The 25858-nt window shown below is 36.4% G+C and overlaps 1 protein-coding gene across 2 annotated transcripts in view; it reads left to right on the forward strand.

Annotated features, from left to right (window-relative positions):
- PRKN (parkin RBR E3 ubiquitin protein ligase) overlaps nt 1-25858 on the forward strand; it is a 711187-nt gene that overhangs the window by 294818 nt on the left and 390511 nt on the right. The window contains exon 5 of one of the 2 annotated variants that reach the window (XM_032102474.1): nt 20267-20350. The exons of the other annotated variant lie outside the window; for it this stretch is intronic. Within the exon in view, the coding sequence (XP_031958365.1) occupies nt 20267-20350 (84 nt within the window). The remainder of the gene's footprint in view (nt 1-20266; nt 20351-25858) is intronic. 2 annotated transcript variants of the gene reach the window in all.

Below are 25858 nucleotides of genomic sequence, written 5' to 3' on the forward strand. Positions count from 1 at the left end.
GATCAAAAAAGAGTAAAATTAAACTCATGTCCTTCTTTTGTGTAGAGCATAATCTTAAGCCTTTGGTATTGTTAGAACCACTGCCAGCTTTGCTAAAAGCAAAAGATAAAAAGTACAAATCTCCAAATTTAATTTTTCTCATCAGAAGTTTTTTCCCTAGGATACCTGAATTGTCCTTCTATGAAGGCCCTCTATTTCTTTGCTTCCTATTTGAGATAAAATCTAATGGGGCTGGACTCAGCTTTCCTCTTCTCCTCTGAAAGCTTAATTCCTTCTCTGCCTTGCCACAGCAATACATTGTGACTTAGTTAAGCAGCTGGACTGCTGTGACAGCGGGTTGCTGAGCTAGTGTGACCTCTTCCAGCAATTAAATACATACACCTGCTCAAATAAAGAGGTATTCTCGTGGCATGACAGAGGTATAATTAAGGCTCAAGAAAAACAGGATGTATACTTGTTTTGTACATAATACTTATTAACAACAAAAATTCATTGTGGTCCCTTACCTTCATCCATGAGGAGCCATATAAATCTAGGTAAACGAGGGAAACTCAGCTTTGCTCAAGAGCATTACTGTTGTCCATACTAGTTGGCATACTGGGATCTGCTTGTTGTCCATACTAGTTGGCATACTAGGATCTGCTTGTTTCTTATTTCAATGCTCATTAATGTGCATTATAGTATCAATGAATTTAATTGTGTTAGTAATCTACAGACTGATAGATGATCATGCTACCCTGGCATGTGATGTATTCATCAATTTGGCTTATAGTATTCTGTCATGTAATCACATGCAAGAAAGCCCAAACATTATATCCCTTTTTAATTTTTTTGAAACTAATTCATTGTCATGAATTAGAAGGCAAGAGTTTTGTCATCTTTAATAAAAAAAAAGAGCGTTATCTAATGAAAATGTAAGCTAGATAGCACAGTAAGAATGGAAACTATCCCCAGGTAATAAAATTTCAGGGTTCTCTTTAAAATACAAAATATAACTGAAATGTTATAAAATAAAGGTTCTTTCAGCCTTAACTAGCTGCTCAGTAATATATTTGTAATTATTTGATCAGTCTGATTTCAGATTAATATTTCCAGCATTCTCAAGAAGCAAAAAACCAGGAAGCAAACTTCTCTTTTAGCTGTCAGTTTCACTTATTCATTCTTGAGCCAGAGAAGATGCTAACTACCAGTTATTTTTCGAGTTGAACATTAGCAGACATATAAACATCTAATTCTGACCCACACAAACATACAGTTTTGAAAATATTTCTAGTTGGAGATTTTTCGCCTGTTCGTGTTTACTTCTGTCTTCAGATACATATTGTGCACCTAAGCTCTATACATAGCCTTGTGGCCAAGGGGATTTGTTAGAAACAGTAAGTTTTTCCATCAAACATTTTTCCATATGTTGGTAATGACACTTTTCATTCCTATTATTATGCCTTATTTAATAAGCATCTATTAGGATTCAAATACTTCTTTCTTTATTTGCTCAATGAACATGTGCTAAAGACAGGTCACTGCTATTAGCCCCTTTTATTATGAATCAGATTTTCCCTGACTTCATATCTCCTGAAAAGGTGCAAACAATATCAGCAGTTGTTTTAATGAAAAAGAACTCTTCAATAATTTTTATATCAAAACCAGCAAAGCAAAAACAGTTCTCTTCCATCTGAGGATCAGAACGGAATAGATTCCCCTCACCTGGACTTAAACATTTATCACACAGACACTTGTGCTGGAGTTCACTCTATGTTGTGGTAAAAAGGAACAGACAATTTCAGGACACACATCATCTGACCTGTGCTACACATTTACTTGAGAATAAGATGATCCAACTCTGAAACTATGTATTTTTCTCCATTATAAAGAGAACATAGGCAATCTTGCCCACATATAAACGTCTATATTTAGTTAAATAAATACCACTGAAGGTGTCTCTGGACCAGGCTTTCAAAGATAGAACAGGGGTCTGTCAGTGGAACTGTGATTTACTGTTGCATCACAATTTCCACAGTGGATCTTTGCCATCTTAGTTCAAGAACCCTCCCAAAACTAAGTGGTGCAATGTCTAAAATATTTAGAGCCTGAACCTCTTGTCTCAATATAGACAATCAGTGTTAATGTAGGAAGAAATACTGCCTCATTCATTCGCGGCACTTAAAAAGGGTAAAGAGGGAGTGGAAATATGCTTAACATGCTTAGTAGTTTCAGTATTTTGGATAAATACCAATAAATAAAGTTGCTAGTTCGCATAAATATTATTGAAGTCAAGTCATGACAGTCTCAGCTGGGTGAATCCATCATGTCATTTACCTTGTTCAGAATTACAAAGCTTGCTTCGGGTCTTCAGGTAAAACAAAATATGTGGAATGCTGATGGATGTTCAGGGTTTTCTTTGGATTTGTGTACTGTGAGTTATAATATACAGATTATTTAAAACAGGGGCCAGTTTTGTACCTTTATTATGGTAATCTATTGTGTGCCACAAAGAAGATTATCAAGGCTTTCTGTCTTTTAGCATATGGTCACAGTCTTACAATTGGTAAACTAACTGAGCTGTGCTGGCTAGGTTTTCTCCTCATTTTCATATTAAAACCAAATATGAGTCACCTGCCTCACTGACACTGAGTCATTTTCTTTTGCTGACTAAACCTGCAGATCTAACTTCCTTTGTTTTGGATAGCCACAATGTCCTTTTCTACTTCAAGGTACTTAAATGAGCCATAAACAGAGAGTTTCAGCTTCCTTGACTGCTTTAACTGTTAAACAGAAAGTGCTTCCTTTGCGTTTTTTAATTCTGAGTAATTTTCATGTAAGTGCTTCAACCAATTTAGGTGGGAGCACCCAGAGAACAGTTGAGGATGTAGTGTTGTCTGGACTTACTACCAGGAAAGAATTTTTGTGCACATCTCCCCAGCAGTAATGCTGGCAGCCCCTCAGTATCTTATTAAAAATACTGATGTGACTAACCAATGCATACTTTGCCCATGTTCCCTGTTCTCCACCAGCAAGGATGTGACCTAAGTGTAGCCATTGGCATTTGCAGAGTCCTCAACTCCTGTCCCCAGCTCTTGATTGCCTCAGCTTTTCCCTGCATTAGCCTAGATGACTTCTTCTGCCTAGTCTGCAAGTGAATCCAGGTGCTTTCGCAGCACACAGGGCCAAGCCTTTGTCCTGTAGTTTGAGCACTCGGAAGGGTCCACCAACAGCCCTATCACTGACCAATGCCCCCAGCTGGCAGTCACCCTTCTGATTTGGGAGTTCAGCTGTATCTGATATACAGCTGCTAGTGATAATCCTGCTCACCAGTTTATGTGGTGCTCCTGAGTCTGTGTTCTGCCCCAGACTTAAAGAGAAATTGCTGAAAGTACTGAGGGGGACCTTTCTTAGTGTTGTGCAAGGACAAAAGTTTGATGGTGGATATCTACTGTGTCCAAAGGCTTTTAGGGTCCCTCTGTTATCCTGGAAAGAAAAGAGGTGTGTTTCTGGTAAGTGTGGGGTTTTTGTTTGTTTGTGGGTTTTTGGTTTTGTTTTTTGGGAGTTTTTTTTGTCTTACCCGTTTCTCTGCAGTGCTCTGGACAGATAGAACTTCATAAGCCTGGAATTACAAAATCCAGACACTTGAATGTTTCTGGTTTTTTTTTTTTTCCCCCCTACTGGAATCTTTAAAAATGTATTGGAACATATTTCTAATTCTGGAGATTGCTTTGGGAAGCAATTCCTCTTACTTACCCTTTCCTTATTTTCTTCTTCTTGTACACCTCCAAAGTCCTTTTCTGGGAAAACAAAAACCAAACAAAAGAAAAACATGGAGTAAAAAATATACCTTTGTTTGACAACAGCTGTCTCTGAGTACCATCCAGGTTTGCGCTGTAGGTTTTTATTCAGGCTTTGCTTTGCACAGGAATGTCTCATAATTAATCCACAGTATTTTAAGAAGATAATTATCTTTTTCTTTTCTTTGTCCTAAAGGAATATTTGGGAATAGTGTCTTCAGTTCATTAAAATAAATGTGTCCTGATAAATAAAAACTAAATATATCACATCTCAAAATGCTCCCTTTCAGTTTAATCTGCTTTCTTTTGGGTGAAAATACTTAACACAAAATGTGCTGCGGGATTACCTGACTTGAGGGAGTTTAAGTCCAACTAACATCAAAGATATATCTCCTCTTCTCCTTGGTGTTTCTCTATTTATTTATATTTCTGTGTTTGTGTGTGTTTAGTCAAAAATAGCACTACTCAGGTATAAAGTACAAATATTCAGTAGCTGATTAGTGCAGTATTTAAAGAGAAAGTTCAGCCAGTAAATATCTGTGATATTCTCAGCAGGAAACAGACAACTGGAATTGCTGATAGGAGTCAAGAGGAAAAAGTGCAGTTAATAATTTGTAGATATTTACACCTTTGCTGTTTTCTTTCACGGTACAAAGGCATTAGTGAAAGTGACAGAAACAAGTTATGAACCATTTACTTGGGCTATCTGGAGGGATTTAATCTCACTTGGGTCATGGAGTTGAATTCTCTGGGAATTGGTGTTACCGTGGTAGGCTGTATCTGAAGGCCTGGAGTGCAGCGATAAGACTTTAAGTCCAGCTGGAATTAGAAGCAATAGAATTAACTGGATTGTAATGCTGTAAACCTTTTGGTTTGGATCCTGAAATGCCTCTGGATGGTAGTTCAAATCTCTTCCAGATGGAGGTTTGGCTCTGGGACCTCTGCACAAGACAAACATTCACAATGTCAAGGACTTTTTTTTTAGGAGCGTGCACAGTAAAATCAGCCTTACATGGCTCAGCATGCTTGTTGTTGTTGTTCAGTCCTACAGTTTCCTTAATATGGTGGGGAGGATGGTTTACTTGTTTCAAAAGGCTAATTTTCCACTTCACTGACACTCACATGGATGTTTGTGGTTATTTCTTTTAAAGGAAGGCTAGGAAAGTGTTTGAAAGGTCATTGCTTTCATAACGAATGAGACAAGGCTGAATATAGCTGGAGTATGCATATAAATGTGAGATAATGGTGATTGCTATAATGGAAAACATAAGATATCTATAAATGAGCTGTTAAGGGCTGGGGGTTTTGTTCTGTTTTCCCTTTTGTTGTTGCTGCTGTTATTCCCCCTCCCACCTTGAGAAGGCTTTCCAAGGAAATGCTTTAAAATAGTGGATGCATGGAGACTCACCAACATGTGCATATTTTTTGTAATGTAGTGTATTTTCTGTGATCATATAGTATAATTAGAAAAAAGTGACAATGCACGGATAGATTAATTCTATGCTTACATTAAAGATGAGAAGTTAATTGCAAACCATGATTGTAAAAAGACAACAGCTTGTTTTTCTGAGCTTAAAAGGAAGCAGTTTCCCCTAGCGTAATAGGAAATACAATCTCTAAGTCTACTGAAGAGAAATAAAATTAAAAGCTAAAGTACCAGAGAATACTGATTAAGGAATTTTTTAAAGATCTGAGTAGAGAACAAGTCCTTTTTCTGATTTCATTGGAAAATATAATTTTATAACAAGAGCCAGTAGAAGTGCTTCAAAGTTTCATTGCTGTAATAACTTTTATTTTTAAATCAATGCTCTTATTAATAACTTCTTTTAGTTTAGTTTTAAATTATTATAAGTTCTGCTAAATTTAAAAGTGAAGGTTTCTTAATAGCTCTGAGGCAATATGAAGAAAATTACTATATCATGGTTTAGAAAATGGTGGGCCAAGAGAGAAAGTGCCATTCCTACAGCCACTCAGTAGGCGAGTGAGAACTCTGAACAGAATCCTCTTTTTTCAAATCCCAGCTATTCCTGTTAGATACTGGGCTACAAACACTTTCTCTAAAACAATTATTTGATTACTACAAAATGGCAGTCTTGTCTTTCCTGTTTGTAATAGGATTTTGTTCTTTGCTTTTGCGACCCTTTATCTCAAAGGAGTTATACCCGATGGGAATTTGTCCAGTGAAGCGCATGGATGTTTGCACAGTGTAATTAAATGCTTACGAATAGTTATCATGCATTAATGTCCATCTATAGTCCATGTGGTGGGAGCATCAATGCTCTAGAGAATAAGGCTTATTTTCAAAAGTATTTTTCTGCCTGGGGAAGCTTGGAAGAATTTAGCAAGTAACAGCTCAGGAACTGGAGAGTGTGAGTGTGTGTTCTTTATTTTGCTTAGAATTTTAAGGTGTGAATTGTTTTGGAGTTTTTTTTTTTTTTTTTTTTCTTTTTCAGGTCTAAATGTATTGTGTAAATGCACAGTAAGTTCAGAACATTTCTTTGGTGTTCCATCACTGTGAAAAATTATAGAAATTGTATAAGAGGGAAAACTTGTGACCTTTTGATAATACGGAAATTTTCAAATGGTCTTAATAGAAGAACATGGGCATGAATTAAAAGGAGGGTAGCATAACACTGATGTGTAAAATAGCGCTTTTACTAGTGTATATCAGAGTTCTTTTTATTTACTATGTACTATTTTACTGCTTTTTGACTCTTACTGGCGTTCCACATCAGTGAAGCTATGAGAAGAGACATTAGATCCTTTTTTAATTTGTTGCTCCTCCCCCCACCAAGACCCCAACTTTGTGTGGCATCCTTTTTGTAGCTTTTTTTCTAAATTCTAGGTATAGATAAGTAAAGACCTCATAAATTGAGGGACGAAGGTAAAAAAGTTGTATGAAGATGACGAATATACTTGATTTCCCTTTTATCCAAAACAGGTTCAATGTATTTGACCCTTTTTGTTTTCATCAGAGTTGTTCACTGTGTAGTATCTAGTATCAATTTTTGCAAGGAGGAGATAATCCACCAAGATTTCTTGTGTAGCATCTGTACTCTGTAAAGGTGATGGGTTTACATACGCCTTATCTTTGTGAAGAGAAAGCACTGCCTTAAATTATAATTATCTTGTTTACAGAGTTGCAGTTCTGGGCTATTAGTTGCTCTGCAGATAGTGTCTGTTCAGACCAGACCAAAACTTGAAATAAAGATGAACACCTTGTTCCTCATATAGGGACTGAATCTCAGAGAAATATGTGAGACCTGGAATGGCAGAACACAGATACAAAGAACAGTTGTGCTTGTGTGTGTATGTATATTTGAGGAAGTTCTACCTGGTTTAATAATATATACTGTACTCCTATGTACATCTGTGTTCTGATTAACATGCCAGTTCTAGATCCTTTTCATTATCATAACTGAATTTGTTATAGCTAAGCCTGGTGATGACAAATAAATAAAAAGTACTGATTAAGCCACTGCCACAGGCACTGAACTGTGAACTAATCATAATATTAATTCTAGTTAATCAATTTTATTTTTTGTCATGGTTTACACTGAGCCATAAGCAAGGAAAACATCACAGTGATTGTTAAAATGTTATTATGAAATGCCAAACATTTAAATAATGTATCTGTTTTCTTCCATATGACAAAAGAGATTCTGAAAGAGATTGCAATAAAAGGGAACTCTGTCTTCAGAATAAAATGCATTAAAGTCTGTAGAAATGCAAATAAGTTTGAAATGACTGTCATGTCAGTGTAGAAGTACCCTGATTTTATGTCTGAGGGCCTAATCTTTTCTGAAATGATTAGGGTATTTGGTTTTACATGTGGTCTTAGCCTGAAATGGATTCAGTAATTTGAATGCAAGTCATAACCTTTGTAAATGAAATACAGATATCTTGTCTACAAAACTAAAGTCTTTTACTCAGGCTGTTCAGAATTCAGGGGAAATCTGAACTTCACTGTGAAATTAAATCATGTTTTATGTAGCTTCTAGCTGATCTGTCCTGAATTATGCATTTCAAAATATCCTGATAGCAGTCACCTTTTAAAATAAGTTATTTCTATACTTTCTAATGCTTGTGAAATGACTTCAGATGTACCATCTTTGTCTAGAGAGTTAATCATTTTATAGCCAAGTGTATTCTCTATATATCTATATGTAATGTCCTCTATTGTGTGGAAGAAATGAAAAGTTAAACCTAGAAAAGCATGGATGATCCTGAAAGAGAGTGGGTGTGGGGTGGAGTTATCCTAGTGGTGTCCTGCTATGTTGCCCTTTAAGCCTTGTGGGTGTCTCTTCAGAACACTGGAGCACAGGGAAATTTAATGCTTATGCCTCAAATTCCTCTTATTTAAGAAAATCAGCTCCTAGAACTATATAAATGATTCAGAGCAGGTGTAAAGAAATGAGGCATTTCTCCAGTTTAATATCCTTCAAAGGCTTATCCAGCAAGACATCCACAGAGATCACCTTGTACGCACAAACTAGACAAAATTCTTACAAAATTCAGGTGTTGGGACACGCTTTACTGTTTTGCAGGGGCCTCAAGAGCTTCTGTTAGAAAATGGGAGAGTTAATTTCAAATGCCGCTTTCACCTGAGTCTGTTCACCTTTTTGGTGATTTTTGTGAAAACCATAAAGATGGGCTTAATGTATTTTCCAGTTGTGCCAATGTGTAGAAAATAAGTCAGGAATAATTCAAAATAATTCAAGATTCATGCAAAGAGAGAGATGAAGTGGAAAAAAAAGACTGAGCTGTTTTTTAAAACACTGCTTTAGGAGAAGAAAAAGTTGGAAAATTTGATGCTAGATTATAGGGATAGATCTCTGTTACATGGTTATGGTTATACCAAAAAAATTGTGTGAGGTCTGGAGCCACCTCTTCTTGAAGGACAGGCTGAGACAGTTGAGGTTGTTCAGCCTGAAGAAGTGAAGGCTCCAGGGAGACAGGGTTGTGGCCCTTTCAGTACTTAAAGGGGGCTTATAAGAAGGATGTGGACAGACTTTTTAGTAAGGCCTGTTGTGACAGGGCAAGGGTAGTGGTTTTACCTGGAAGGGAAGGTACACTTAGACTAGAACTAAGGAAGGTGTTTTCTACAATGTGAGTTGTGAGACACTGGAACAGCCTGCCAGAGAGGCAGTGGATGCCCCATCCCTGGCAACATTCGTGGTGAGATTGGATGGGGCTCTGGGCAACCTGATCTAGTTGAAGTTGTCACTGCTTATTGCAGGGAGGTTGGAGTAGATGGCCTTAAAAGGTCCCTTGCAACCTACTGAATTGCCATGATTCAACTTCCAGCATATTAAGTATCTTGATAGCAGAGGCAAGATCCTGAACTGACTGATACAACCTTAATTCTTTAACACTAGTTATGTTCTCATGTCAAATGCTTCAAGAATCATCTTTTCTTTGTGTGTTAGCAGGACCATGTTTATGGGGAAAAAACCAAATACTAAAAACACCATGCATGCAACATAATCTTAAATGGTTCTCCAGTGAATCTGAATAATGCACTTGATGGACGGTTGCCTGTATTTCTTAATAGCTAAAATAAGGATATTTTTGTTTGTGAATATGGTAGTGCATATGTAAAGTTCAGAGTAATTGTAGATTCAGAAAAAAAAATAAGATTTTTTTTTGTTTAGTTGTTTTCCTTTTTAGAAAATAGTCTTTGATATCCTATAACCTTTCCTTTTGGAACGTGGAAATATTCCTGCTGAAATGGATATGGTTTTGTCTTTTGGGGTTTCTGATTATGTGTAAAATCCAAAATGGAGGATATAGCAATCTATTTTCCTCAGCTACTGTAGCATGTAATCTTGATTTTTACAGTTTTATATAACCGCAGTAAGCGAGAAAATGTTTGAACACCTTATGAAGCAAATCTCTTGCTAGTGGCCCTTTAGCTTTAGTTGAGAAATTTATTCTTAGTAAAAATGTGTAATGCATTCTGGGGTGGGTGTGGGGTTTGTTTGTTTGTTTGTTTAGTGTTTTGGGCGTTTTTTGGTTTTGTGGTTGATTAGTTGGAGTTTTTTTAAGATGTATGTATTAGCCTTGGGGAGTGTTTGTGTGTCTTTCCACAGCAATGGGAGAGAGACCCTTTGAACAAAATAAAAAGAGCAGAAGTAAGGAAGCAGTAAATGACAGCTCAGAGAAGGAAAGTAAATGGCAGGAATATTTAACTAAGGGCATTATCCATTCCATGTGGATTTACCATAGCCCAGATAGTTGAATGGACGGTTGTCAGTGGACATGTTGTCTAACTTACAGAAGTGAATCGATGGGCTAAGGGCTTCTCCGGATATCGCCTACACTGGAATTGCTCTACCTTTGTCTCTCTGACAAAAGATTTTTAGTTTTTTAATCCTTGTCAAAAAAAAAAAAATTAATTGAATGATCTGACATATAATTATCACATCTGGATTAAATTATTCCTGTGGAATATTCATGAGGCTTGGATTTTTATTTTACATCTTTGGTTTATTGCCTTTGTTTAACTTCAGCTCATATTAGTTTGAATTATAAGGTGTCTAGTTGGCATTATTAGCAATATGTTACCTGCCGACCTTGACTTGTATATTGACTTAGCGAAGATTTTTTATTTTTGTGTACTACTTCATTTAGTCCATATATTTCCCGTGCAGATGTAACTTATGATGTATCCAAATTGCAGGACTGGCATCATCTTCTCTGCCTGAAATGTGTGAAGTTTCTTAAACATTTCTGTAGCTCAAAACTTTTAGATGAAATGCTTTCATGTTTGACATGAAATTGTAGTTGTAACTGGTAGAAAAACACCTTCACACAGAAAATATTTCTTCACCTACTCTGTTCTGATTTGCCTTAAGAAATAGAAAATTCACTGTAATCCCGGTTTATTGTGACTTCCAGAATCAGCAGTATGTTTTCGTACTGAATTTAAAATATCTTTACTGAATTTTAACGCTGCCACCCACTTCTGGAGAGCTGAAAGACATGAGGGTTTGCTGCCTGATCCTGAAAGTGCTTAACCTCTGAGTGGCTGACACTCCTCTGGAGCTCTCTGACTTGTAGGTTACTGATAATCTATCCTTGTGCTAATCACTTCTCTTTTAAAGTTGTGCCAAGTCTGTTGGTGCCCCAAGGGCCCTGACCAGGCCCCAGCATCCCCCTCACCCTGCATGGAGCACCCAGTGGTGCTGGGCTGCTCTTCACTGCCCTGAAAGTCCTGCAGGACAAAATCCAAGTGCTGTGGGCAGCTGCCACTTCAGAAAAAGCTGAGGCACACAGTAAATTGAATCCATGTTCTGTCAGTTTTTACAGCTTGTAACTGTGATTTGGGAGGGGAAAGCATAGGAGCAGGAGGAGCATTTTGGGTGGAGAAAAAACAGCCTTTTGGACTTTCTGATCCCAGCCAAAAGTCCTCAAAACATACTATTTTTTGTATGTTGACAGTTGTGGCTCAAATAACTGTGAGCACATCCCAGCTGGAGAGAGAAGAGGGATGGGTCTTAGAAGTCTTGATTTCTCCTGTCCGTTAGCTCCCTGTCATCTGCCCGCTTCCCTGTGGAAGAAGCCCAGCATGAAAACTCACCACAGCAGAAACAGCAACTGAAGCCAGAGGGCTTTAGTCTGTTCCTGGTTACTCTGATCTCACTGAGATCTGCTGGTGTTAACACTTGTCACTGTGGATTTTATTTTATTTTTTTAATGTTATAATTTCAATGGGCACAGTAAGTACATGGCATGTTTAGACAATTACAGGTGTTTTCTCCAGTTCTTTTCTTCTTTCAGTCTTGAAAAAGTGTTTAATGCCATCTAGACAGAACATTTGTAGATAAGAAATCATTATTCTGACAGGTTATTTGAATGAAGTTTGGTTTTTTGGTTTAGGAGGCTTTGCATCCACCTCTTCTTACCGTTCTATTTCTCTCATTCAAGACTGAAGTTTAGAGCAGCAGCAGGACTTAGTTCAATTTTTCAGCTGTAGTTGTTGTATTTGAATTATCTTTATTCTCTTTTTGCCCCTTTTTACTGGGAAGGACCAACCAAAATAAATGTTTAAATGCACATTTTGAATATTTTTTTTGCTTGTATAAGAAAGCGTTTGTGCTGGCAACACAATGCATGTTACAAAATATTGTCAGTGAAGAGATGAATCTGCAGACCTTTGTCTTAGGTGTCTTTGTATGAGCCTTCATTATTTATTTGAAATCCAGTAGGATGACTCTTGTAAATCCCTGCACTATAAAGAGTACAAAAGAAAAGAAAGACCAGAACTTTTTTTAAAGCATCTCATTAATGTGTTTTCTTTTCTTTTTTTTTTTTTTTTTTTTTTTTTTTTTTAAACAAAGCAATCTGTGATAAGAAATAAAAAGCAATGATGGGTAAAACAATATGATGGAAATTATTTTTACTATACTTACCTACATTTTCAGTTACAGATGTGATCCTCTCGTGTTTCATTTGAAATAACTATCATGCAGGAAATGTTCATAACTGCACATCTGCGAGCAGTTCAGCTAATTGTCAGCTACTTAATTTTGGAAGAGTTATAACTATTGACATAAAATTGTCAATTTAATAATTAAGCTGGTCACTCTTAAAGGAAAATTTTATCTCTAAGATCCCACTATAAATCAAACCAGTAGGTTGAATCCGCACAAAGACTTAAAGCATGTGATTGACTCTACTTCAGTATTATTTCACATATAAATAAAGCTATCTATGTGCTTTATTGATTTGGTCTAATAACCTAAGTCAATAATACGCAGAACATTCCTTCTGATGGGTTCTTTAATATGCTGTTTAGACTAAGCAGTTAACTCCAGTCCTACCAGTCCTATCTCCCAAATTTCTTTATAACCACCCCAGGACTAATTTAGTAGTCTTTTCCTATACTGTGTTCTTTGCTGTATGGAAGATTCCATGTCAAAGTCGGTCCACAGTAAATTGGTTAGCTTCACCTGCAGTAATGTGCCCATGTGCTAGTCAGTTGCTATCAGTCGTGTCAGAAATATTTAAAAAAATACATACTTTGGAACAAAAATTAATCTTTCTCTGCTACAAATGGTCTTTGTAGATCTGCATAAGTTGTGGGTAAACTTTATTTACCTTTGCCTTTGAGATAAGCTTTGTGGCTAAGCAGATGATTTTAGTCATGAAAGTTGCCAATCTTAGTTTTTCCCTTCAATAGAGTATCTACGATAACAAATTTTCAAGTTTTAAGTAGAACACCCGTAAAAGGCTAGCAAGAACTTCCTGGCTAATTCAATAATAATTTCTTTTATAAACTATTTTTATCTTCTCTCTCTCATGATGGATGCTGTTCGGCTGGGCTTTGGGAATCTGGAGAAATGCATTTTGTGCTAGATTGGATGCTGTGGTTCATAGTTTTACTTAGGAAGAAAATAATACTATCTGTATGATATTTAAGCATTTAGTAGAAATCGTAGAATGATTTGGGTTGGAAGGGACCTTAAACGTTATTTAGGCCCTCTGCCATGGGCTAGGATACCTTCCACTAGACCAGGTTGTTCAGTGCCCCTTCCAACCCGGCCTTGAACATTTCCAGGGCAGGGGCATCCACAGCTTCTTTGGGCAACTTTTACCAGTGCCTCACCACCCTCCCAGTAAGGAATTTTTTCCTTGTGCTGAATCTAAACCTACTCTCAGCTTGAAGCCATTCCCCCATGTCCTGTCAATACATTGTAAGAAGTCAACTGTCTTGTAAAAAGTTCCCGTCCATCTTTCCTGTAGGCTCCCTTCAGATGCTGAAAGGCTGTAATTAGATCATCCATAAGTCTTCATTTCTCCAGGCTGAAAAAACCCAATTCTCTAAGCCTTTTCTCATAGGAGAGATGCATCCTTACCATTAGGGTACATCTTGGTCCCTACTGTGTCTGTGAGGCAGAGTAGTCCATTTATACTGACTTTGGAAGCAGTGAAATGTGGTAGCTTGGTGTGGATACTGCTGTTAGATTGGCAAAAAGGAAATACATTTTTAATTAGTTTTAATTAATTTTGGGACACTTTTTCTGTCTTACTCTCTCAAAATGCCAAAATCATGCCAAGGGGTCCCCATAAATGTTTAGCTCTTCAAATACTCTCACACAGACAAGTCAGTAGCCATAACTTTGAAGAGGAGCTTGAATGTTAGCATGGTTTGCATCAGATTTAGCACTTTTCCAGTGTCTTGTATGCTGATTTTTAAATCCTCTCAAGACCTGAAATTATTTCTTACATAACTTTAAGAATCCTTCTGCATTAATAGTTTATCCTTGGTTGGGTCATTTGCTCAACATTTTAATGATTTATGTCTCTCATGTAGATCATAGCAGGTAGAAAGATGTGTTTTAATGATATTCTGCTGCATATTGTTCACTGGGGGAGAAGATAAAGCAGGGAGAATACAAAGCATTGAATACGTGGATAGTTTTCAGCCTTTTAAGTGATTCAGAGTCTTTGATGACTCACTGGTTTCTATTGCTGACCTCTGCTTCTGACCTTTCCCTGACTTCAGAGGTCAACAGTTCTGTCAGTAACCACATTTTGAATAATTTGTCATCCAAGATCTCTAGATGTTATTTCTGGTTTGGAGGAATTTTTTTTTTTTTTTTTTTTTTTTTAAGAGGTTCTTGATGAAAATTCAGTTTTGGTTCTACAATACAGAATTGTATCTTGGCTACAGGATAAAAAGACACTGACAATAGAGTGTACTGTACTGCCCTCTGCACTGGGCATCAGTACAATATACTGGTGGAATGTAGACAGACTTCCAGTTCTTTCCTCATACATTGAAAAAAACCACCTCAGTCCTCCCTGTTTGTCATATACTGCATAGGAGTTTCACTTCAAGCTTAATATACCATTTGCCAACTTTTTTTTCCTGTCTTTCCCTCAAAAAGGGAAGCAGCGACTGCCATATGCCCAAAGCACAGAAATTTCCATACCTAGTTATTAGGGAAATACTCAAGTACATTTGATACGATTTTTTTCTCTTCAGTGCTGTTCTTTCTATTTCTTTCTTTGTTCTGTCATTTTCCCATTTATACACCGGAAAAGTCTTCTCTGATGTGTTTATTTTAATGCACAGCTTTCTTTGTGAGCCATTTGGCTGGGTACAAGAGGGGCGGTTGCTTTAATCTCGCAATCAGAAGGCTTTGTTCCTCTCACAGTATGTTCTTGATTAATGCGAACTAATAATTACAATCACTACAGCCTGCAGAGTTATAACACCACAAGTGATTGGCTGGCCTGCAGGTTGACAGGCTTTTCTTAGACTCAAGAAAGAACGATACAAAAATTGCATTTCAAAGTGTTTATCTTGCCAGAATTCCTAATTGTATTTTGACGTAATTATAGCAATGACATTTAGTAGTACTGTCGCTACAGAAACATTAACATTTTGAATGCACAGTGTTTTTCAAGGACAAATGTCTTTTCTTCTGTTTTTGTTTTGAAGGTGGAAAAGTAAAATTTTCAAGCACACTGAATCTTTTGAAAGTGTGTTAGGTTAGCATTAATAATAAAATATGGCTCTGAAGAATGCCAAGAACAGATGTGGAAAAGGAGATTTTTCCCCTTACTAATATGGAAAATGAGGTGTAGAGTAGGGGTCTCTGGTTGATTGGGGTTTATTGTTTTTTTACTTTTTTTAATCTCCACTCATCAATGCCAAACAGGCTGAAACCTATTATGTTCTGTCAGTCTATAATTCCTGCTGGCTTAATGCCTTCTTGTGCCTTAAGAACTTGATCTAAGTTTTGCTAGAACAGAAAAATAGGAACAACTGTTGACTTAAAGGTGGGTCTGGTTAATGTTACCAAAAGACTTAAGCACATTTGAGTTTTGGATTTTATGCCCGTCATAAGAGTTAAAGAAGTGACAAATATGGTGGGGGTTTTCATGAAGGAAAAAATAGGAAGTTGTTAGCTACAGTGTGAGTGAACCGGTGATAGTTGCTGATAGTGTGGGACTCTCATCCTAGTTCCCTGTGTATATGCTTTTAGCATGCCTTTAGTGGAAGGTGACATTTTTATTTCAAACAATGAGCTGCTTTGTGTGCAAAGTACTCTTGTGTGTGTGAGAAATGTCATGAGGAAATTATTGCAGAGAGGGAGAGCACTCTAAGTTCATACCATGCCATGTAGCACACTAGCTTTCCCTTGGAGATAAGAACTTAAAAGGTGACTGCAAAATTCCTATTATTGTTGTTACTGTTAATAAAATATTCTCATACTAAGCGTATTTGAACCTGATATAGTGCTAGTTGTAGTGGTTAAATTCTAATGGTAGTCAACATTGTATCAATTCGTCCCTATTTTGGTTTCTTTTAAAAATGCATATTTCTAGAATCTCAACCTTATAAATGATCCTGTGGAGATTTTGGGGTTTTTTCTTAGCTTGAGAATTATTGTGCCTTCTTGCATTTTTGTGATTATATACCTGGACCTGCAAACTAATGAATACTTGGGAAGTTTTCACCTGAAATCACTTCAGTGAAGTAAAATATTAATTCCTCTAAGAAGTTTAGTTTGAAATATTTTCTTCTTATAAAATCAAGATAATTAGTACCAGAGTTGATAACATACCTGTGGAACTGCTTCTATGAGACTCTTTTAAATTATCTTGGTGTGTATCTTGGTGTGACTATTTTTTGTGTATATGCTGGTGTAGCATCATTAACTTCGAGAGTCTCCTATTAATCACACAAGGATGAAGTAACAGAAAAAATCAGTGTCCCACGTTACCAGTACCAGAGGAAAAAAAGGGCTTTGCTTGGGGTTTGAGTAAATATGTTTCTGGGGTTTTTTTATTCAAATTAGTGTTCTCCCATATCCCCATCCCTTCATAGATCCCAAGTTTTATAAAGCACACTTGCTTCTTATTTCTTATCCTTTTTTTTTTTCTAGTATCCTCTTCCCAAATGGAAATTATGTAAGGATTATCCAAAGCTAAAAAAAACCTATTGAATTCCTCTCATTTGGAAAAATAAATATGTTAACAAATGTATGTTAATAAATATGAGTATGAAGGAGGAGGGACAGATGTTAAGCAAATATTAACTTGTTAGTCTTGGTTATCTTTAACAAGTCAGTGAGTTAGATGTTATCCCTATGGATTGAAATTCCAGGCCTCAAAAGGGAAAAAAATATGACTCCCTTTAACAACCTTGTGACCACACAATGATAGCAAGCCTAACATGCTGGGAAAAAGCAAAAGCTTGAAAGTGTAGGAATAACTATCATAACTGGATATTTAAATTGCTTTCGTGTAAATTATGTAAGTATCAAGTCAAATCATGATCCCAGGAGTAAACTTCTGGATGCCATCAGGTTATGTTATGGAAAAGTTGATCAAAGAACCTCCAAGAGATGGAGTACCTAAGGAGGATCTGGTTTATAATGTTAGTAATGCAGACCTGGTCTTTAACAGTGATAACCGTAAACTACTAGAAAGCCAAAAAAACCCCATAATTCCAGCACCTTAAATATAAAAATGCAATTAGGCAAGCAAAAGCCCTTAAGTTTCTAACTTGCAAACAGCAGAAAAAACTGTTGCTGAGTCCATTTAAACTATAACAGAAGCAGAAAATGTGCAGATCCATCAGGTGATTGCCATGATTTACCAAAATATGAATATCGATCTAATATCGATATCCAACTGAGACGGACAAAAACTCTCTAACAGTTTAGAGTTAGAAGGTGTATGTTTTATTTGGCGCCAGGCACTGTGTGGATAGCTCCCTAAGACACAGGGCCCCGATCCAAGCAAACACAAAGCTTTTTAGTTACAAAAATTATGAATATCCAAAATACAAATGCATATTCATAACATTAACACCTCCCATTCTCTGCTTTGTATGGAAATGAGCTTAAATGTCATTAAGCATGCGTAGTGTGTGTTTTGAATTGAGTTGGTGGTCTTGAATTGGGTCAGTGGTCCCAAAAAAGATGAAGTAACTCATCTTCCTCATTTTGACCTTTTTGCCTTTCTGAACTTTAACAGTCCTAATTACTTTAGTGACCTCTAAGTTTCCTCTTTCGTGACTTTTGAATGGGTTCCCACCAAGGGAGGAGATTGGTAATTGTCCTTGTTCCCTACACCAACTTATCAATGTTTCTATTCCTTGTTCTAAGCGCAGCTAAACAAACATACAAATGACAGATCATCAGTTATTTGGAAATCAGTTACTAACATCTTAAAACCCATTTCAGGTCCAGCTCTCTTAACTATTTTAATTAACTCTAGCTGGGCCCAAATTCCTTCCTATTCTAACTAATTTCAACACAGCTAGCCTATAACTAAAATCTTTATGCTTCTTCTAAATCTGTGTTTCAGCCACAGAAAAGAAATGCATGGGTATATAGCTGGTTCATCCTTGGAAGCAAATAGATGGGTTCAATATGGGAAGAAAGTAGAAAGTATCTACTAGAAAGAAGCCTCTCTGTGGACCTTAGGATGACATTTCAACTGCTGTTGAAGTGGCAAGTGAAATTCAATGTATGTCACAATTAAGTGATGTGCACTGAAAAAAACCCTCCAAATTTTACATATATGTGATGGATTGTGAGACAGCTATTACATATAGAAATGAGATCTAGGAGCTCTGAGAGATAACTCCACCAAAATGCTGCCTTGGTGCTTAGTAGCCATCAGCAAAGTAAATAACATTTTAATAATTATTTAGGAGGACTTGAACAAATTCATAGACATCATCTTCCTATTCACTGGTCCAACACATAAGTCGTGTGTACTGTGTGATGTTCCTCATATTCCAAAAGGATAGAGCTGGAAAAGCTACCAAGAGAGTAAGAAGTAAAAGATAAGGAATGGCATCTGTATGAGAAATGGGAAGGCAGATTACTTTCCTTCCTGAAAAGTAAGCTGCTGTGGAAGGAATGTTAGAGATCTGCACAATCTTTGATGGCATGGGGAAAAATAAATAAATGGGGGGGGGGGGGGGGGGGGGGGGGGGGGGGGGGCATCAAATAAAACTTTCAACTACTGAGTTGAAAGCAACTAACAGGAAGTAGTTCTTTGTGCAACATCTCAAGGTGGCCTTACTGTTCTTCCTGCAAAATTTCAGGAATGCTAAAACTTCATGAGAGGTCAAAAATTCACTGGAATAGTTGATGGCAAACTTTATTTTTTCAATGTTTTAAATGATCAAATCACGGCAGTTCCCCCTCTCCCTGCCAATTTCAAGAATTATTACTTTATACTGACTTCACTGCAGCTGTGTTCACCCAAGCACTCAAAACCTTGATTGGTCACCCCTGTGTCTGCCTGCAATTCAACTTACGTGTGTCCAAGCTCTTTTTTTTTAACCGGCCTCTTCATGGTATCACCTCAAATGCCAGCACTTCAGGTGGATGACAGTAGAGAGCAGAGCTCAGTGAAGACTAAGCTGTTTTACTCAACTTTCCGGATAGGCTGGATCAACCTTTTATAACTAAGTTCGCACTACTAAGATAATTTGAAAATCATTTCAGCTGTGCCTACGCTATGCTGAAAAAATGCCTCATACAGAGTTAAAAGGATATGGATCTAGATGTGACACTGGATCATTTTGTAACTAAACTGTTTTAAGTAGTCACTAATTTCACTAATGTGGTTAATGTCTTGACTGCCATAATTTCTCTTCTGGATAAAGATTTTCTGTTATTTCCTGGGCAGTGACTTTATACCAAACACTGAGTAATCCAAGTACCAAATACTTTCATTTTTGATACCCTAGTTGTTTATTTCTACCATGTATGTGGATACCTGTAAGCTTCATATTTGTTGCTCAGATTAATTTTATCGTCTGTGAATTAAATATTAATTGGTATGAAATTAATATAAAAAGAGAACACATATGAGCACCAAGTTTTTTTGTGATGCAAAATATGGTTATAAATGTTCCTATAGATGCTATATGTATAAATTTTCTTCTTTGATAGATTATCCTGTTAACCAATTATTTTGCAGTTGTGAAATATTGATAATGATGATTTGCAATCTTTATTTTTTCCGGTTTTTACTATACTCATAAGTAAACTGTTTATATTCAAAAAGTCATCGCAAAATTTGATAAGGATTTTCTGACCTTTTTTTTTCTGGGTTTTTATATTGTTTTGTTGGGGAAGGGGTTGGGGGATTTTTAAGTTTCTTTACTAATGACTGATAAATATGGGAGCTAATGTAGATATCCAGAAATCTAATAACAGTTCTCACTTAACACTTTCATTATGTTGTATTACAGTTTAGTAAAGGCTTTATGTAGAGCCAACACTGACCTTAGGGTGGAGGGACCACATGTCCTGTCCATGCCTGAGCTTTACTGGTGAATGTTGTTATATAACCTGGATGATCTCTTTCAGTGTAATCATGATAAAACTGTCTAGCTAAAACCTAAAAGAAATACAGATAGGAAAAGCAGCACAATATCAAGTTTTATATGTTTATTTCTGAAGTAAATTGTAATCTTTATATGCTTTGGTTTTATTTTGAAGGGCCCATCTTGTTGGGATGATGTGCTTATTCCCAACAGAATAAAAGGTGTTTGCCAGTCCCGAGGGTGCAATGGAAATGTAGCGGTAAGATTTTGTCATATTTCTCCAAGTACTGTGGCACTTATAAGACTAATTCTTTGTAACAATTCTAACCATGTTAGAATTTCAGTAATGAATGTGAAGTGACACATAGGGTACACTTCAAAAGAGCTGTTCAGTATCAGATAATATACCTCTGATGTCTTGCAAAAGAGAGGAACTTTGGTCAGTTGCTATTTGGAATGAAGGAGGAAATGATTTTATTTCATCTTTTGCACTGAAGTAAAACTCATAAATTTTTGAGTATGCATAGGTTAAATGCAGGATGTAATACTTAAATGTTTCTGTCAGTGCTTGTTTTATAATTATTGTGTATATCTTTGCCTTGAAACCTTCAAATTTCCGTCATCTTGCACATCAGAACTTGCTTGTTGGGCTTTGTCCACAGGAGCAGGTTCTTCACACTGATAATAGTTTTTCTCCCACATCTTCTTGCTGTTGCTTCCTTTGTTTCTTGCAGTGACAACAATAAAAAGACTGAGTAAGAAGGAGCATAGATATCTCAAATTCTTAATGAAGATTTTTCAAAACATTATTTATGTATACTTATATCTTCTCATGCATTAGATATTTACAGCATTTAATGCTAAAGATGTCTTAGAGGTAATTCATTCTCAGGAAAAAGCCTAATTTGTGTGTTCCTTCACGACAGAGATTTTAAAGGTAAACTCAAATTTTCTGTGTATGAAAGGATTCTATTCATTAATGATTTGCAGATTGGGGCTCCACGAATGGCTTTTTCTAGAGTCGCTCACCTGCTCTTGTGTAACCTTCTCTTTGTCTTCCCTAGCAAGACAGGTGTGAAGTGGTGTGTCCATACAGTTCCATAGGTGTCTCCTATGCTTGGCCACAAATGGTGTCAGGAAATATTTTTATCTAACTTTAGATACCAAATGATTGTTTTAATAGCATGGGATTTATGGCTGAGTCCATGCACAGCCAACAGAAACTGAGGTCTGGCAGCCTTTGGGCTTCTGCTTCTTGGTGTGCACCTTGTAGCAGTGGCTCAGTCACCCAGGAATCACAGAATGTCCTGGGCTGGAAGGGACCCACAAAGACCATGACCTTGAAAGTGGCAGGTGTTAGACATTCAAATGCTGTTCTCTGGGCAGTACAATTCCCAGTTTTGTCACCTATTGGCAGAATGTACCTGACTGACTTGCAGCTGCCAATTTACAGCTTTTGTTATCCAGTATATTTGTGAAAAAGGTCTGAAATAATGACACTTTTGGCAGCCCTGCCTCCCGAGCTATAACCCATTCTCTCATTGAATCAATTCTTATTTTTTAAAAGCAGAGGCAAAATACCATTTTTATGGAGAGAGAAGGAAAAAACACTGACCATAAAACTAAAATCTGATGCTGTGGCAAACAACTAATATCCAGTCAACTAAGCCCCATTACTCCAGTTGTCAATGCCGCTGGCAAGTTGCATACCTAGCAGAGCCAAGGATCAGTATTATCTTTCAGTAAGGTATCACTGAACAAATTTCAGAAGATACCCTATGTTAGACAGACATGTGGCTAATGTGGCTTCAGACCACATGAACTACAGGCATGAGGCTGTTACTGCAGAAGTGTGCTATTCCTTTATTTCCAAACTGACACATTTTCCCTTTATCAGCTACAAACCACTCTATTCAATAGTGTTAGAACTGAACCAGACTGAGGTGCAAGAATGCTCCTAATTTTTATGATTCTTCAACCAGAATTTCCAGCAATATCAATCTAGTCAAGAAAAATTAAGCAATTAAATGCATTTAACTTATTTTTTTACTTACTTATTCAGTAATCCTGCATCAGATATTTGAAGTGATGGCTTGTTGAGGTCCTCTGGTTGCTGAAAGACATCTTTCTTATGTTTTGGGATGGATTCTTTTCCTCAGCCTCAATCACTGTGAAAACACATCTTTACTTTCTGGGAAATCTTCCAGTTCAAAAGCTTAAATTACTAAGTCTTTTGTTTTGTGTCTTGCTCCAAGTAGGAAATAACAGAGATCCTACAGATGTGTTTCCAAGGATTTGCCATTCTTTTCTGCTCTGGTAAAATAGTCTAACTGTGTGGAACAGAATAAAAATAACCTTAACTAAATCATGGGTTGAAACCTCTAGGCTTTTCTTGCCTGTTGCAATCTTTGGAAGATTAAGGCACATTTTATCATTAAATATTCATTTTTGAATTGTTATGACAAAGTTGGTACAGTTTTGTCTCTCTTAAATAGCTGCACAGTGTGCATGCTTCTTTACAGTGATGTGCAATGAAGAAGCTTTAAGGCTGTTAGTTGAAAGTTATCAACAAACTGCAAATACTGCTGTTTAAGGAAAAAAAAAAATTCCTCCGTTATTTCTCCCCCAAGACATGTTTCATTTAAAATATGGGTTTTCATCAGTTTTCAATTTCCATAAGCACCAATTTGCAACATACAAAAACACAACGTAATGTGTTTTCCTCCAAAATACTAGTTCGTATGTATTTTTGTATGAAATTAGTCTCTTGACAGAATTACAGGCTTTAATTCTTCTGGTTGCAAGAATGTAAATAGAATAATTGACAATATCAGTAAACAATGGAAATCAAATTTCAGTTCAGTTAAATAAAATTTATAAATGATTTGTAGAAGATATAATGATTATCTTGATGTTAAGTGTACTGTGATTTGGTATGTGCGCCGATATGCTCCCAAGCAGAGATCAGTGTGGGGTTTTTTCACATTATTTACAGTCTATCAGAATCACTCCAAACTTCTACAGCTTCAAAAAGATGAAGCTGGTATGAACACTCATGTTGCTGCAATTGTAAAACACTCACGTCACTTTTATAACAAACTTTAATTGTATTAATTAGAAAATGGAAGAGTCAACTTTAGCTGTTTTAAATGAGGGTCAAATTAATCTTTCAAGCTGTTTCACAAATTAGGACCATTCATTAAATGAGAGATAACCTTGTACTTTTGGTGTCTGTCTCAAAACACTTTCAGCCAGAAACACTGCATGTAGCTGTGCAGGTGTGCTTGGAAATAGGTGTGGTTCTGTGAATTTCCAGATGATCTTCTTATATGAGCATAATTTTGTTACTTCTTAGAACCATAGAATCATTTAAGACCCTTAAGATCACCAAGTCCAACTCTTAACCTGGCGCTGCCAAGCCCACCACTGAAACAGGTCCCAAGGGTATTTCTGATATAATTTTTGTGGATTCATGCTCATCGTTACAGGTGATCAGAATATATGTGATACTAAAGTATTTAGCCTTTCCTTATTCAAATGAAATATTACTGAAGGAGTGTTCTTGTTAGACTTTTACAGTTCTCTAAAATGCAGAACACTTTCTGGTTATTGTCCATTGAAGTGAATTTCTGATTGAGGACTTTTTCTCCTTCTGTATATAAACATGCTATTACATTTCCTTTCTCTTTGTAGGCTCATGTTTTTTAAAAGTCATCAAGAGCCACAGAAATAACGTCCGTTTTCTTAGGAGACAGAGCTAACCACTGGAGTGATGATTTCATAGGAATAAGCTCCACATTAGTTCCTCATTCCAGTGAACATGCATTGGTTTCTGAAAGACATTTCCATGTCCCCAAGGCAAATTGTAGGGCAAATGTTTTTGAACTTTAGAAACCTGTGGAAAAAGTATTACTGTTCTGTATGTGTTCTTGAGATTCTCAATTGATGTGCAAAAAGAGTTGCTGTAGATTTGAAAATCTCAGGAATAATTAAAGGGTTAAAGAGGATTATAGGTCAGACATGGCTTAAGGTATTGGGAATAAGGAAAAATGAAAATCACTTTAATGGAAATATAAATGTACTTCTCTTCCACTTTGATATATCTCACTACTGTTACCTTGAATTCTTTGTTCCTGATGAAGACTGCATCAGCTGTCTCTCATCGTAACTGAAAAGCATTTTTGTCTCTGCTCCAGTTACTGAAACATGCTAGCCTTCAACAAACCATTTCTAAAAGAATCAACAGGACTTCTGTGAACTTTTGGAAGCATCTCTATTTTCTTAAATATCAGTACACCCTTCTAATCAAGCTCTATAGCAGTCTCCCTTGTCCAGAGTAAAGATTTATATTCCAAGTTTGGTCGCTTTTTTTAGTATCGGTCATTATATGTGATTTTAGTCTGGTTCCACTGTACAGTAGTCTCACTCTTGTAGGGTATGTTTGAGAGCAAAGAGTTTACCATAGGAAGCATGTTTGCTTTTTTAATTATGTAGCTTTTCCTATTATTATTCCCATTCCTCCTGTGTTTTTCTGATCTTGCAATTTTATTTTTTATGATATTTATATTTTTGAACATTTCTCATATTTTTCCTTCCCTGCTTGTTTATTGTCATTAGGTTTAGCACTGAGGACAGCAATATTATCTGTTCTTTTCATAGTCTGTTCCATAGGGAGCCTGTGCTCATCTGAAATAGGCTGGACTAAGAAATCAAGAAAATAGTGTTCAGCTTGTATGCTTTAAACATGCAGCTTACCAAATGATTTTTTTTCTTTCAAGCATCCAAAGCTATACATTTCAAATATCACTCATTTTTATATTTATGAATATATTTATATTCATCTCATTTTGCTTTGATTAGCTCAGAACTCAGTTTCAGTTGAGAAAAGAAATAAATCCTGTAGTACTTAAAGTATCACGAGCAAAGTAGTAAATTTAATGATGTTATCAAAATATGAATGTAGTAAAGAACTATCACCTCATTATAGGAAGGTATTGATACATTGCTATATTATTTATTCATTGTTCTTTGTGTACAATGATTATTGTTAAAGGAATTATGTCTGTCTGTCCCTGGAGATACTATAATATTTTCAATGTCATAATATTACTATGAGTAATTTTTTAGATTCTGGGATGTTTCTTAATACCAAGAAGCCTCTTTACTTTGCATTTTTCGTTTATTTCATTGCTGTCCATGTTAGTTTGCCTTATGCATTAGAGAATGGTTCAGGTAATATATTCTATTAAAAAAAAAAATCACAGTGAGTATGATGGAGTAGTAGTGCTAATTAAAATACCAGATAATCTTACTTCAGAAATATTAAGTTGATACAAGGATTCTTATCACAGAATCATTTAATTTGGAAAAGACTTCCAAGATCATGAAGTCTAACCTTTGACCAATCAGCACCTTGTCAACCAGACTGTAGCACTAAGTGCCATAATGAAGTGTTCCAATGCTTGACAGCCCTTTCTGTGAAGAAAGTCTTCCCAATGTCCTACTTGAACTGCCCCTGGCACAGCTTGAGGCTGTGCCCTCTTGTCCTGTCACTGGTTGCCTGGGAGAAGAGGCTGACCCCCACCTGGCTTCAAGATCTTTTCAGGGAGTTGTAGAGAGAATATGGTTGTCCTGAGCCTTTTCTTTAATTTGTGGCTTCATTTCTGGCTGTTTTAAAATGCCATATCATGTTTTTGGTCTCAGATAAGCTGTTTATGTGGCTTTGTCAGTGACTTTAAGATTTCACTGTTTCCACTCTCTCAGATTT

This window comes from Corvus moneduloides, chromosome 3 (genome assembly GCF_009650955.1).
Source record: "Corvus moneduloides isolate bCorMon1 chromosome 3, bCorMon1.pri, whole genome shotgun sequence".
In the NCBI taxonomy this organism is placed as follows: Eukaryota; Metazoa; Chordata; class Aves; order Passeriformes; family Corvidae; genus Corvus; species Corvus moneduloides.